The 14,297-nt window shown below is 42.7% G+C and overlaps 1 protein-coding gene across 1 annotated transcript in view; it reads right to left on the minus strand.

The window, feature by feature from the left end:
* SAMD3 (sterile alpha motif domain containing 3) overlaps nucleotides 1-14,297 on the minus strand; it is a 53,440-nt gene that overhangs the window by 9,296 nt on the left and 29,847 nt on the right. The window contains exon 6 of the mRNA XM_062187267.1: nucleotides 12,759-12,926. Within this exon, the coding sequence (XP_062043251.1) occupies nucleotides 12,759-12,926 (168 nt within the window). The remainder of the gene's footprint in view (nucleotides 1-12,758; nucleotides 12,927-14,297) is intronic.

Below are 14,297 nucleotides of genomic sequence, written 5' to 3' on the forward strand. Positions count from 1 at the left end.
GTAAGAGAACTCTCTCGATTCTGCAGAAGAGTGGGGTCAACTATTTGGTATTTGTCTCAGTGGGCAAAGAGTGGGGGCACGTGGTCAAGAAAGAGTGAATGGAGGCCGGTGCCGTAGCTCAACAGGCTAATCCTCCACCTAGCGGCGCTGACACACCGGGTTCTAGTCCCGGTCGCCCCTCTTCCAGTCCAGCTCTCTGCTATGGTCTGGGAAGGCAGTAGAGGATGGCCCAGGTCCTTGGGCCCTGCACCCACATGGGAGACCAGGGTAAGCACCTGGCTCCTGCCTTCGAATCAGCGCGGTACGCCGGCCGCAGCGCACCAGCCGTAGCGGCCAATTGGGGGGGTGAACCAACGGAAGGAAGACCTTTCTCTCTCTCTCTCTCACTGTCTACTCTACCTGTCAAAAAAAAAAAAAAAAAAAAAAAAGAATGAATGGAAGGCAGAGAGCAGGGATGAGATTACTCCAGGCCAAGGAATCCATGGAAGGAGAGTGACTGGTGAGACTTTTGACTTGACAGGAATCTGCATAAATTAACCAGAATATGAACTTCAGTTGGGTCCAAACAAACCTAATAAAGAGCCAGTCTGTCTATCCCAGCACCATAGCAACCTACAGCTTCAAGGGAGCTGGTTGGAATAACAGAGCTCAGTTCCAGCCAAGCTTGAGTATAAGTTGACAGCTGGAATAAAAGACAGAGGACAATATTTTACAGTTAGATTTTAACAGAACATTGTGACTTTTTCAAGAAGACACAGCCTGTTTAAAAATATAACTTTTTGGCTGGTGCTGTGGCTTAACAGGCTAATCCTCCGCCTTGCGGCGCCAGCACACCGGGTTCTAGTCCTGGTCGGGGCGCCGGATTCTATCTCGGTTGCCCCTCTTCCAGGCCAGCTCTCTGCTATGGCCTGGGAAGGCAGTGGAGGATGGCCCAAGTCCTTGGGCCCTGCACCCGCATGGGAGACCAGGAGAAGCACCTGGCTCCTGGCTTCAGATCAGCGCGATGTGCCGGCCACAGCGGCCATTGGAGGGTGAACCAATGGCAAAAAAGGAAGACCTTTCTCTCTCTCTCTCGCTCTCACTATCCACTCTGCCTGTCAAAAAAAAAAAAAAATATATATATATATATATATAACTTTTTCTGTCCCCAAAGTGAATAAAAACTCAATGTGACTTTTATTAAGCACAATTTTGTTCTATATCTTGCAATCTGAGTAAGTTTGCAACAAATCTTATGAAAATTTAATCACTGCTACAAGTATACCACTAAAAATCTACTTTTTAGGCCTTATATACACAAAGGTCCTAAAACTAAGATTTGGGATTGGAACTTCCGAACATCATCAGCAAACAGCTGATAATGCTCCCTAACTGTAGTGTTCTGTATCCTGTGTCATCTCACACATCTCTAATTCCTCTAAGGGGGTGATCGCTTGATTCATCCAGTACAGTAACCACCAGCCATGTGTGGCTTCTGGTTGCCTTAAATTTGGCTCATCCAAATGGAAATGTGTGCTGGAAATACTACATTTCAAAGCATTCATATAAAAAATGTAAAATATCTCATTGGTAATATTTACAGTAACTATAGGTTGAAACAACAATTATGTAGATACATTAAGTTAAATAAAAGATAACATTAATATGAATTCCACCTACTTTTTTTAATGTGGCTACTAAAAATAAAAACTTAGGCACGTGGTTCATATTATTTTTCTATTGAATAGTGTTGTGTTAGGTACTAGGGATTTCCTTATACCAAATTGGAATTGTCCTCATTTTCAATTCTATCATTGTCAAGTTGACTTTGGAAATTATGTCTTCCCTGCAGATCTTGAACAGTCTCTTGGCTTGGTCTTCAGGCATATGTTCCAGTCAATCAGCAGGCAAAGCTTCACCCATGCAACCTTGTCCCACATTGCCAAGTGCACAGCTGACTTGTAAAACTTCACAGTATTAGTAAACTTGCCACCTGCTGATGGCTGTAATTGTATTCCAGAATGCAATTAACTGTCAACATTTTTCTTCAACTTTTGCTGTCTTGTTCAGTATTGTACCATGAGAGAAACATCTGTTGAAGAGGCTATAAAAATAATTAGCATTTATACAATTAATTGTTAATGTCTCTCGTACAGTAAGCAACTAACAGTAAATGCCACCAGAGAAAGCCAAAGGACTTACCCTTTGGCTAGGTAGTTTCTTCCATAACTTTCAATTCCATTTTATTTGTAAGCTACAGAAGGCTACAACACTACTTCACAGTCTCAAAGCCGTGGGGTACATATATATTCAATAAGCAGAAGAAGAGAATGTGTTAAGAGGGATGAACTATAAACATCAGTATAGTGTTAGTAATTTAATGCCTGGTAGTTGAATGGTTGATTGATAGACTAATTAACTGATGTAGCAAATATCTTTTTATTACATCCTGTGTCATGATCCTGAATATCCTGCAGGTTGAAAAAAACAAAGGCAGGAGGGAACCTTCCTAGCAAAACTGCCACAGTGCTCTAGCACATGTTTGACAGGACATTTCACCCTGGGAGGGGGGAACTTGCTTCCTTCATGTTTCAAGCTCTCGGGAGTGCCCTTAAAACTAAGGTCACAGGGCCAGCACTGTGGCATAGTGAATAAAGCTGCCGCCTGCTGTGCCAGCATCCCATATGGGCGCCAGTTCAGGTCATGGCTGCTCCACTTCCGATCCAGTGCTCTGCTATGGCCTGGGAAAGCAGTGGAAGATGGCCCAAGTCCTTGGGCCACTGCACCTGCATTGGAGACCCGGAAGAAGCTCCTGGCTCCTGACTTCAGATTGGCACAGCTCCAGCTGTTGCAGACATTTAGGGAGTGAGCCAGTAGATGGAGGGCCTCTCTCTCTCTCTCTGCCTCTCTGTAACTCTGACTTTCAAATAAATAAAATAATTCTTTGAAAAAAAAAAAAAACTGGTCACAAAGGAGAACACCTATTCCTACTAGTGAGGGCCTGGAAAGAGTTTCCAACTGAATTAGCTGGAACAATAAAAACAAGTATGCTTTACTTAGAGTTCAACAAGTTTTCCTACATGATGCGTGTTTTCATTATAACATTTGGCAATACTCACCCCCTGCCAGATACACGTATATTACCAGGACACAGACTATGAGGTCCCTGGGGGATCCTCAAAATGTGCTTTTTTCACTTATGAGGCTGACACAGGGAGAGAAGCATCACGGAGAAGCAGATGCAAGGCCTGAGACACTGTGCTTGTTGGGATGGGCAAGGTTATGCTGCTGTACCTAAGGAACCCCCAGACCTTATAGCAACAAAAGTTTATCACACACATGGTATGCCCCTAGTGGGGCTACGCTCCTCATCCTTCTTAGCCAGGGCGTGGCTCCACCATCTTGAACATAGTCAGTCATTGTTAAGAAAGAAAGCAGGCCTAGGGGAGGAGCAGACTGACTTTCTGATGCCCAAGTCCTTCCTGCTCCCATTTCATTGGCCAAAGTGAGGTTCACGGCCACATCTAACCTCAAAGAGTGGACAAGTACAATCCTGCTGACTGTTGGAAGAAAAGAGGCAGTTCAGTTGGTCAATAAATATTTCACACAGTTGTCTGGCTCTAGGTTTCTTGTTATGTAAGAACATAGCTTTCCTTATGGCTTTGACCTGCTTGAAACAAGGTTTTTAATTAAGTTCCAGCTCAAACCATATAAATTAAGATGTCAGAATAGCCAATTCTCAAACCAGGAAACAGTTTCCTGAAGGAATTTTATATCCAGCAAAACTACTCTTCAAAAATGACGGCCAAATGGATACTTCCAGATAGACAAACTTGAGAGAATCTGTCACCTGCAGATCTGCCCTACTGGAAGTTCTACAGAGCCCTCCAGGCTGAAATGAAAGACTCTTAGACAGTAATCCAGAGCCACATGAAAGAGTAAGGAGCAGAGTCCAGTCACTACATATTTAAAGGTAAGAGCCACTATAAATGTATTTCTATCAGTAACTCCTTGCTCCAACTTACTTAAAAGACAAGTACATACATCAACAATTACAAATCTGTGTTGATAGGGATACACTGTATAAAAATGTAACGTCTGACAATAACAGCACAAAAGGAGGGGCGGGCAGAGTTATATAGAAGTTCTAGAGGCCAGCACTGTGGCACAAGGGTGGAGCCACTAGTTACGATGGGAGCATACCATATGAGCCCTGGTTCAAGTCCGGGCTGCTGCACTTCCTACCCAGCTCCCTGCTAATGTGCCTGGGAAAGCAGCAAAGATGATGCAAGTGCTGAGACCGCTGCTGTTCATGTGGGAGACTGGGATGGAATTTCTGATTCCTGGCTTGGGACTTGCCTAACTCTGGCTGTTGTGGCCATTTGAGGAGTGAACCAGCAGATGGAAGACCTCTCTCCCTCTCTCTCTCTTTCTATGTATAACTCTGTATTTCAAACAAATAAATCAATGATTTTTTTTTAAAAAAAGTCCGATATGCTTTATAATGAAATCAGTGTTGATCCAAACCAGATTATTTTAGACTGAGATGTCAATTATAACCCTCAGGGTAACCCCTAAGCAACTCCAAAAATACAGTGTAAGAAACAACATGGGAAACTAGGATAGTACTTTCGGAAAGGTCTACCTAACACAAAAGAAGGCAACAACAGAGGAATAAAAGAACAAAAGAGAGATAGCATTTAGAAAAAAATGGGAGAAAACACCTAAGTCCTACCATTTTTAGTAAATACATTAAGTGGCAGATTGGATTTTAAATTGTCCTAACTATAGCCCATCTACTAGAGACAACACTTTAGATACAAAGACAGAAATGGGCTGAAAGGAAAAAGAAGGGGAAAGATAACACCAGGCCAACAGTACTCAAAGGGAAAAAATGAATGTCCTAATATCAGACAAAACAAACTTTAAGAATATAATTGTTCAGGAGACTGGCTTCAGATTGGCCTAGCTCTGGCCATTGCATCCATTTGGGGAGTGAACAAGCAGATTGAAGACTTTTCTCTTTGTCTCTCCCTCTCTCCCTTTCTTCCTCTGTAACTCTACCTCTCAAATAAATAAAAATCTCTCTCTTTTTTTTTTTTTAAAAAAAAGGGCTGGACATTTGCAAAATACAAAATAATTTTTTCCAAAATATTTGAAATTATCATTGGTTATTATCAAAGTCAGCTTCATTGCCCTGAGCAAAAAGTCTGATAATTTGTTGAGAATTCTACCATCTGAAAAGAACTTTTGAAAAGGAACTTCAGAAAATAAAATGGATGCACTAATCAAAAAAACATATTAAGGGAGGCCGGCGCTGTGGCATAGCTGCTGAAGCTTCCGCCTATAGTGCTAGCATCCCATATGTATGCCAGTTCGAGTCCTGGATGCTCCAATTCTGATTCAGCTCTCTGCTATGGCCTGGGAAAGCAGTAGAAGTTGGCCTAAGCCCTTGGGTCTCTGCACCCACATGGGAGACCTGCAGGAAGCTCCTGGTTTTTGACTTCAGATCTGCACAGTTCCGGCATTTGTGGCCATCTAGGGAATGAACCAGAGGAAGACCTCTCTCTCTCTCTCTCTCTGCCTCTCTGCCTCTCTGCCTCTCTGTAACTCTGCCTTACAAATGAATAAGTAAATCTTAAAAAAACATATTAAGGAGGCTGGCGCCATGGCTAAACAGGCTAATCCTCCGCCTAGCGGCGCCGGCACACCAGGTTCTAGTCCCGGTCGGGGTGCCGGATTCTGTCCCAGTTGCCCCTCTTCCAGGCCAGCTCTCTGCTATGGCCCGGGAGTGCAGTGAAGGATGGCCCAAGTCCTTGGGCCCTGCAACCCATGGGAGACCAGGATAAGCACCAGGCTCCTGCCTTCGGATTAGCGCGGTGCGCTGGCCACAGCGCGTGGGCCGCGGCGGCCATTGGAGGGTGAACCAACGGCAAAAAGGAAGACCTTTCTCTCTGTCTCTCTCTCTCTCACTGTCCACTCTGCCTGTCAAAAAATAAAATAAAATAAATAAATATTAAAAAAACATATTAAGGAAGATTTTTTTTTTTTTTGACAGGCAGAGTGGATAGTGAGAGAGAGAGAGAGAGAGAGAGAGAGAAAGGTCTTCCTTTTTGCTGTTGGTTCACCCTCCAATGGCTGCTGCGGCCGGTGCACCGCACTGATCCGAAGCCAGGAGCCAGGTGCTTCCTCCTGGTCTCCCATGTGGGTGCAGGGCCCAACAACTTGGGCCATCCTCCACTGCCTTCCTGGGCCATAGCAGAGAGCTGGCCTGGAAGAGGGGCAACCAGGATAGAATCCGGTGCCCTGACCGGGACTAGCACCCAGTGTGCCAGCGCCGCAAGGCAAAGGATTAGCCTGTTAAGCCACGGCGCCGGCCAAGGAAGATTTTAAACATTTAAAAAGTATGTCTACATCCTGGCTCCTAACTTCGGATCAGCACAGCTTCGGCCTTTGAGGCCATCTGGGGAGCAAACCAAGGGAAGACCTCTCTCTCTCTCCCTCCCTCTCTTTCTCTCTCTCTGCATCTCTGTAACTCTGCCTTTCAAATGAATAAATAAATATTTTAAAAAATATTAAGGATATTTTAAACATTTCAAAAATAATGTTTACATCCTGATGCTTCAAACAGGAATCTGCCAAGGACTCCTAGAGGAAGAGATTCCGCACAAAGCCTGGACATCAGGCCGCGAGTATTGGGGGTAAAGTCCAATGCCCCACATAGAGAAGATGCCACTGCCCCACCCCAGGGCCAGGGCAGTAGAAGCAGGATCCCACCATCCAGCCTTCTCCATCCATTGCCCCAGGTCCTCCATACGCACAAGAAAGAGCTTGTCCTGGCATTCCTTATACTTGGAATCTTCTTTCGGTACAACAGTCCCACCTGGATGCAGCAGCCCTAGCTCGAGCTGTAACTCTCCTCTGAGAATGTAGATACTACAAAGGGGTCCCAGGGGCTGAGTCATGGGAAGAGAACCCACGTCCTTCTCCTTTTTCTGAAAATCATTATGAATCTGCACAGAATATGCCACACTGAGGGACTCCTGTACATCTCCCTCTCGCTATTTGAGAACGTCTCCACCCTGAGTGCTAGTGACAGTAAGTAATTAGAACTAAGTTTTAAGTAAAATGCAAAGTGAAATGATATAAGAATTGAAGAATGGACCAATGGAATAAGAAAGAGTAACCAGAACATACCCAAGTCTCTTTGGGAACTTCACATACAATAAAAGTAGCACCATAAACCAATGAGAAAAGGGTGGATTATCAGGAATCAGTGTCGAGACAGTGACTCAGAATATGGAGATCTTTAATAAACAAAGATGGAGTTCAGATGACTTAAAGTTTTAAACATGACTGTTGACATTATAAGCTTAATGAGAAAGAGCAGGAGTGTTTCTTCGTGACATGGGGCATGGGAAAGAATGCTTTCTACAAATCAGCACAAAAATGATGCCAACTCATTAAAAATGGGCAATGGATCTAAAGAGGTAATCTTCTAGAAGAAACTCAAAAGGCTAACAGATATGCGAAGAGGTACTTAACATTCATTAGTTATTCAGGGAAATGCAAATCACAACAAGAACAAGATTACACTTTATACTTTAATAGACTTGGCAAAATACAAAGGCTAGATAACGCCAAGGGTTGGCATGGGCACAGGGATGTGTACTGCTGTGAGATTAGCCAAGTCCTTCTGGAGAGTAACTGGTCAAATTAAGTACATGCATGCCTTGTGCTCCATCAGTTCTGCTTCTGGATGTACAACTCAAAGAAATAATTCACAGCTCCATAACCAGCTATGTGGGTTCTCTGCACTACAGTTTATGGTGAGGAGGAACTGGACTCAAGGCAAGGAGGAATCTACAATGGCTGGAACTGATGGACTAGAAATACACATAGCAACATAGAGGAATCTCAAGAGTGAGTAAGAAAGTGCTGTGGTGCCGGTATCTCATATAGGTGCCGGTTCAAGTCCCAGCTGCTCCACTTTGGATCCAGCTCTCTCTGATAATGCATTTGGGAAAACAACAGAAGACGGCCCAACCACTTAGGCTCTGCCCCCATGTGGGAGACCTGGAAGAAGCTTCTGGCTCCTGACTTCAGATCAGCTCAGCTCTGGCCCTTACAGCCATTTGGGGAGTAAAACAACAGATGGTAGATCTCTCCCTCTCTCTTTGTTTCTCTCTCCCTCACTTTTCTCTCACTCTGTAACTCTGCCTTGCAAATAAATAAACAAACATTTAAAAAAAAAAACTGAAACAGGAACAAGTATATAATGCCACTGACATTAAATCAAATATATATATCATTAACCCTAAATGACAGACAGATTTTTGGAACACTTACAGACAGAAAGATATAGATGAAATACTATAGAATGGTTGCCCACAGGCACAGGTGGGGATAAAGGCAGATAGGAAGATGAACAGAAAGAAAACTTAAAACAAGAAAAATACCTAGTGTGGGATAATAACGGAGATGTTCCATGAAGTGATGAATTGGATTCACTCAACCCCCACTCACATACACACAGTGCAAAGTATATTCCAGCTTGTTTCCATGTACTGCCATGCAATTTCTATGAATTTTTAAAATCAGTGTTTTAATCATCTATAAAAATTACAGTAACTTTAAAAATTACTACAAAGAAACTTCAGCAACTTACAAAATTACTCTATTGTTCTGAGAATCTAATTGCATGTGTTTTTAAATACAAAATGAAGCATAATAAATGACAATTAAGAAAAGGACATACACTTACCAATTTATGGGGCCACAGATGATTTGGACTTAGGTCAGATGCATGAGACATTACAGCACCACTGCTGTGTTGACTGCTCAACTCAAGCAGCAACTTGAGTTCTCAAGGATGGAAGGCACTTGTTTTCTGTTTTATTTGCTTATTTATTAAGAAGGCAGAGTGACAGAGAGAGGGAGAGACACAGAAAGATCTTCCATCTGCTGGTTCACTCCCCAGTTGCCTGCAGCAGCCAGGGCTGAACCATGCTGAAGCCAGGAGCCAGGAACTCTATCCAAGTCTCCCATGTGGCTGCTAAGGGCTCAAGTATTTGAGTCATCATCTGCTGCCTCCCAGGTACAGTAGTAGGAAGCTGGGTCAGAAGCAGGGGCAGGACTCGATCCCAGGACTCTGATATGGCATCCCTAGCAATGGCTTAACCCACTGTACCACACTGCTGGCTCAGGAAATACATTTTATGCATTGCAAAACAGCCAGCATTCTGCCAGATTGTCCTGGGAACATAGTTTGGGATTCTGACCCATATAGTGACCTGTACAACGTGGTGATACATTTTTGTGTCAATGGAACATGAGGAATTCATGTATATTGACTTGCAAATGATGCTTGGTCATTGCAGTAGCCAACAAGAGTGGAAACAGTTACACTGGCATAGGAGACAGTGGGAGGCAGAGGGTGAGGGACAGGCTTCTGGTCAGAACCCCACAAATTCTGCAGCTGTGTGGGTTATCTGAGGAAGCCCACGTGCAGGACCAAGAAGCCCACCTTCCTTCACTAGACCTCCACATTCAGTTCTTTGGGAAAGGAAAGCAACACCAGACACAAAACAAAGCAGAACAAATGAGGATCTCTTCCCCTCCCTTCTTCCTTCCCAAGACCTTCCTCCGGTTAGCTTAACTCAATTCCCTGTCTTCAAGTGTATGGCCTGACCCCTGCTTCTTGCTGGCATCAACATCTTCCATCTGTGCAGCACAGAGAACCATCTTTTTCTATGTAATGGAAATACTGTGCCCAGTCAAGAAATTTTAATGGATATGAGAGTTACCCAAATGTGTCTTAATCCAAATTATCTTTAATTTTCAAAAACCTTACATGCATTTCAAAGGAGCTATCAGATGTTCAAGATAAAGACTGGAAATGATTAAGGCAACCAGCATCATAAATTCAATATATAGGAATTCCCATCCACTACTAAGGATATAAAACACAGAAACACTTGGTTTCTGTAATATTGCAGTGTAAATATTTCTCATCCTTTAAAGCTTTTAGCCTTTACAGAAAATAAAATTATAAACAGGGAGAGGCTATGGTCTTTAAAAAATCAGCAATTTGCAGCTCACAGAGAGAAAAGTAAAAACTTACCAATAAGATGTGTTTGCCAGGAAAAATGCTGCCTCTTCAGATTGAATAATGACCACTTTATAATCTCTTCTTTAGCCAAAGCTGGCAGGAAGGCCAGAATTCAATTCCATTGCAACTTAATCTCCTAACCCTGGTCCTTTCAATTCTCTGCTCTTTTTGTTGCCAAGTCTCCTACGTGGGCCTTAGCAGAATTTGCCCTGGTAGTCAGGCATGTCTGCAGCACCAGGAGAGAAGAGGCGTGGAAAGCGTAGTTCCCTGAGGAACTAAGGCAGCTGGAGGAGCAGCACAACACGTGAGCATGGAAGCTGGTTCTGAGATAAGGCCTCAGTAAAAGAGGAACTTCAATTTGGCCTGGTGTCTCTTGGACTTCCATCTGATCCCATGGCCATGCTCTTGATTTCTAGTGATGGGGACAGCTGCTCTCAGCATCCAAAGTTATCATTCATTAATTCCAATGAGTTTGGGTGGGGCATGAATCATAGAAAAAAAGGGAAAACTGGATTTTTAAATTTAACTCTTTTTAGTGAACTGAAAATGCATAATATAATTATGCATTTCTTTTACAATGTGACTTTCTAAGAATATAAAAGGTATTTTAAAATAAATATCATTTTATCTTATGGTGATTTTGGCTTATAATTGGAATTTAGCAGTCCTAACTCTTGCATCAAATTTTCTGAAGAGTTACACAACTAAATTTAGAGCACCTTTCAGCTGTTCTATCAATTTATCAAAGAACAGATACAGAATTCTATTATAGTAACTGACCTACCATTTGAAAAATTCACTGAAACTTATAAATATTGTAAGTATACACCTTCCTATAAAATTTTGCATTATACATAGTACTGGGATGAGTATTATACAATGTATGTTGTAAATATTCCTGTCTCCTGGAGTTTTTAATTAATACTAATAAAATTGAGGTGACTAAATAATTTACTCTAGTAATATCAAGTAAATATACCAGGTAAAAAATATTTTTTTACACCAACCACATCCACTAATATGATTGTGTTGGTAGTAAAGAGTCAAGGTTTACATCCTGTGTTGCATTAAGGTGGAGACAGGATTGAGAGGACACTTGGTAGTTGGGACATCCTCCCTAAGGAGTTTACTCTACTTTGTTAACAAGGGAATTTTACATCTGAAGTAGTTAAAGAATACGTACAGGGTCTCAGATAACTAGGACTACTTCACTGTTGAGGGAACAATCTCCAAGCTTTGTCTGAGACCCTCATTGTGAAGCTCCCCACAGCCCAGTATGGGTTGAAAAGGGAAGACTTCTATATCAGCAGGTAGGAAAAGGCCAGTATGGAGTTTTACATTCATGCATAAAGATTATTTCTTTCTTTATAACCCCTACAAAGTGAGCTTTAAAAACTTGTAGGGGCAGGCATTGTGTCTAGCAATTCAGATGAAGATTCAGTAGCCTGTGTCCTGTATTGGAGTGCCTGGGTTCAAATCTGGACTCTACTCCCAGTTCAAGCTTCCTGCTAGTGCTCACCCTGGGAGATAGCAGGTGATAGCTCAAGGAGTTGAGTCCCTGCCACACACATAGGAGATCTGTGAGTCCTGGCTCTTGGTTTCCATTTGGCCTTGTCACAACAATTGTACACATTTGGAGAGTGAACCAGTAAATGGGAGTTCTATCTCTATTTCCCTGCTTCTCAAAAATATAAGAATTCTTGGGCCGGCACCGTGGCGCACTAGGTTAATCCTCCACCTGCAGCACTGGCATCCCATATGGGCACCGGGTCCTAGTCCCGGTTGTTCCTCTTCCAGTCCACCTCTCTGCTGTGGCCTGGGAAAGCAGTAGAAGATGGCCCAAGTCCTTGGGCTCCTGGACCCACATGGGAGACCAGAAAGAGGCACCTGGGTCCTGGCTTCGGATCAGAGTAGCTCCAGCCATTGAGGCCATTTGGGGGGTGAACCAACGGAAGGGAGACCTTTCTCTCTGTTTCTCTCTCTCACTGTTTGTAACTCTACCTGTCAAATAAGTAAATAAATAAATTCTTGAGCACTTTTAAAGCCTTCATTCATACATTTTTTTAATTTGTTTATTTGAAAGCCAGAGAGAGAGAGAGAGAGAGAGAGAAAAGGAATCTTCCAAATAGCTGCAATGACCACAGCTGGCCCAGGCTGAAGCCAGGATCCAGGAGTCTCCCTTGGGTCTCCCACATGGGTGCAGGAGCCCAGGCACCTGGGCCATCTTCCTCTGCCATCCTAGGTGCATTAGCAGGGAGCTGGATCAGAAGTGGAACAGCTGAGACTTGAACCAGTGCCCAAATGAGATGCTGGTACTGGAGGCAGAGGCTTAACTCTCCATGCAACAGGGACAGCACCATGCATATTCTTTAAAAACAACAACAACAAAATCAAATTTCTCATAGCACTAAGGGCATCAAGAACTTCCAGGTTTTTTTTAAGGATGTGAAAAAAAAAATGAACATGAGATGTTTAATCATATCTGTTTTTGGAAGCCCTTGTTGGAACTATCAGTCACAGTATTAGCAATACAAAATAGATTTGCTTGGTTCCTGGCCACATCTCAAAATTTTTAAAGGCATCTTATTTTGTTTTAATGATATTAAATGCTATTATTCCTTAGTCAATCTTAATCAAGTTGCGAGGACATTTAAAGAATCAATCTTACTTTTATCTGCACGATTTTAATTTCATCAAATTGTATATCATCAAGAGATTTCCTTGTCTGGCCTCGTCGGTGTCCAAATTTACACTTATTTCTCAGCACTTGTTCATCATCTTCTATAGGTCTTCGAACATACTTAAAGCGATCTTTGAGAGCTCGTTTCCATGAAAACTGCACAAGACAACAAAACAAGCTAATTAACCTTCAAGTAGATTGGAATAATCCTATATAACCAATAAAATATTTATTTATCTACCAACCCTGGGTTTGCAATTATTTTCACATGACAGTAATGGAAATAATATTATCTCTCTTTCCATTTATCATGATAACAATCTTATGATGCTGCTATAAAAATTATAATTCCTAAACTATGATTAAGGAAAGAGCTACATGTACATATTTCCCAATGGAATACAGTTATTGTGTAAGTGAACTGGTTCTTGAGCTTTCTAATTCCCCAAAGTGGATATTCTCTACCATACCCTGCTGTCTTTCTGACACACTGCACTTTTCCAGTGAGTTCTAAAGAAGAACTAATGCTGGCTTATGTATTGATGCATTTTCCTACAAAATTTTCTCCTACCACCGCTTGAAATTCATTTTGATGAATACTGTCGACATTCACTTTCCAAATATTTGTGGTGCATGTACTATTTCAGACACAAAGACCAATTCCTACCCTGCTGCCTCCTAGAGGCTCATTAGCAGGAAGCTGGAACAGAAGCAGTGTAGCCCAGATTCAAACCAGGCAACCTGACATGGGATGTGTGCGCCCCCAACAACAGTATAACACATGGTGTCGTAAAGCTTGCCTTTCTTTTTCGGTTGCTTTTCTTTAATTATTCTTTTTTTTAAAAAAATATTTATTTGAGCAGCAGATACACAGAAAGAGAGCACCTATCCACTGATTCACTCCCCCAAATACCCACAACAAAGTTGGGACTGGGCCAAGGTAGAAGCCAGGAACCAGGAGTGTAGTCCGGGTCTCCCACATAGGTAGCAAGAACCCAATTACTTGAGCCAACACCATTGATTCCCAGGGTCAGAATTAGCAGGAAGCTGGAGGCAGGAGCTGGAGCCAGGAATTAAATCCAGGTACTCTGATGTGGGATGAGCACCTCTTACTCACTAGGCCAAATGCCTGTTCTCTTTCCCCTTTTCTTTTTTCACTCCCTCCTTTCCTCCCTGACTTACTTCCCTCCTTCCTTTTTTCCCCGTTCTCCTTCCCTTTTCTTTCCTTTCTCCTGGTTGCATGCACGTATGGACAGGCTCATGTCTGCTTGGGTCACCAAGCCCAGCTCAGCACTTGATGCTTATTGAAAACTATAAACAGGTGATGCCTCGTATCTATGAGGCAAAAGCTCCAGGTTTTGATGCAACAGACTCAAAGCAGATCCTTGAGTCTTGGCCTTGCTTGGTAAATAACTCTCCATGTGAGTGGTAGCCCAACACTTCTTAGAGCCTGAGCCTTGTAGCTGCTCATAGCTGCTCATCTCCCCTGCAATGCCCTGTATTTGAATAGACTCCTATTTGGGGTCT

This window comes from Lepus europaeus, chromosome 3, assembly GCF_033115175.1.
Source record: "Lepus europaeus isolate LE1 chromosome 3, mLepTim1.pri, whole genome shotgun sequence".
Taxonomy (NCBI): Eukaryota; Metazoa; Chordata; class Mammalia; order Lagomorpha; family Leporidae; genus Lepus; species Lepus europaeus.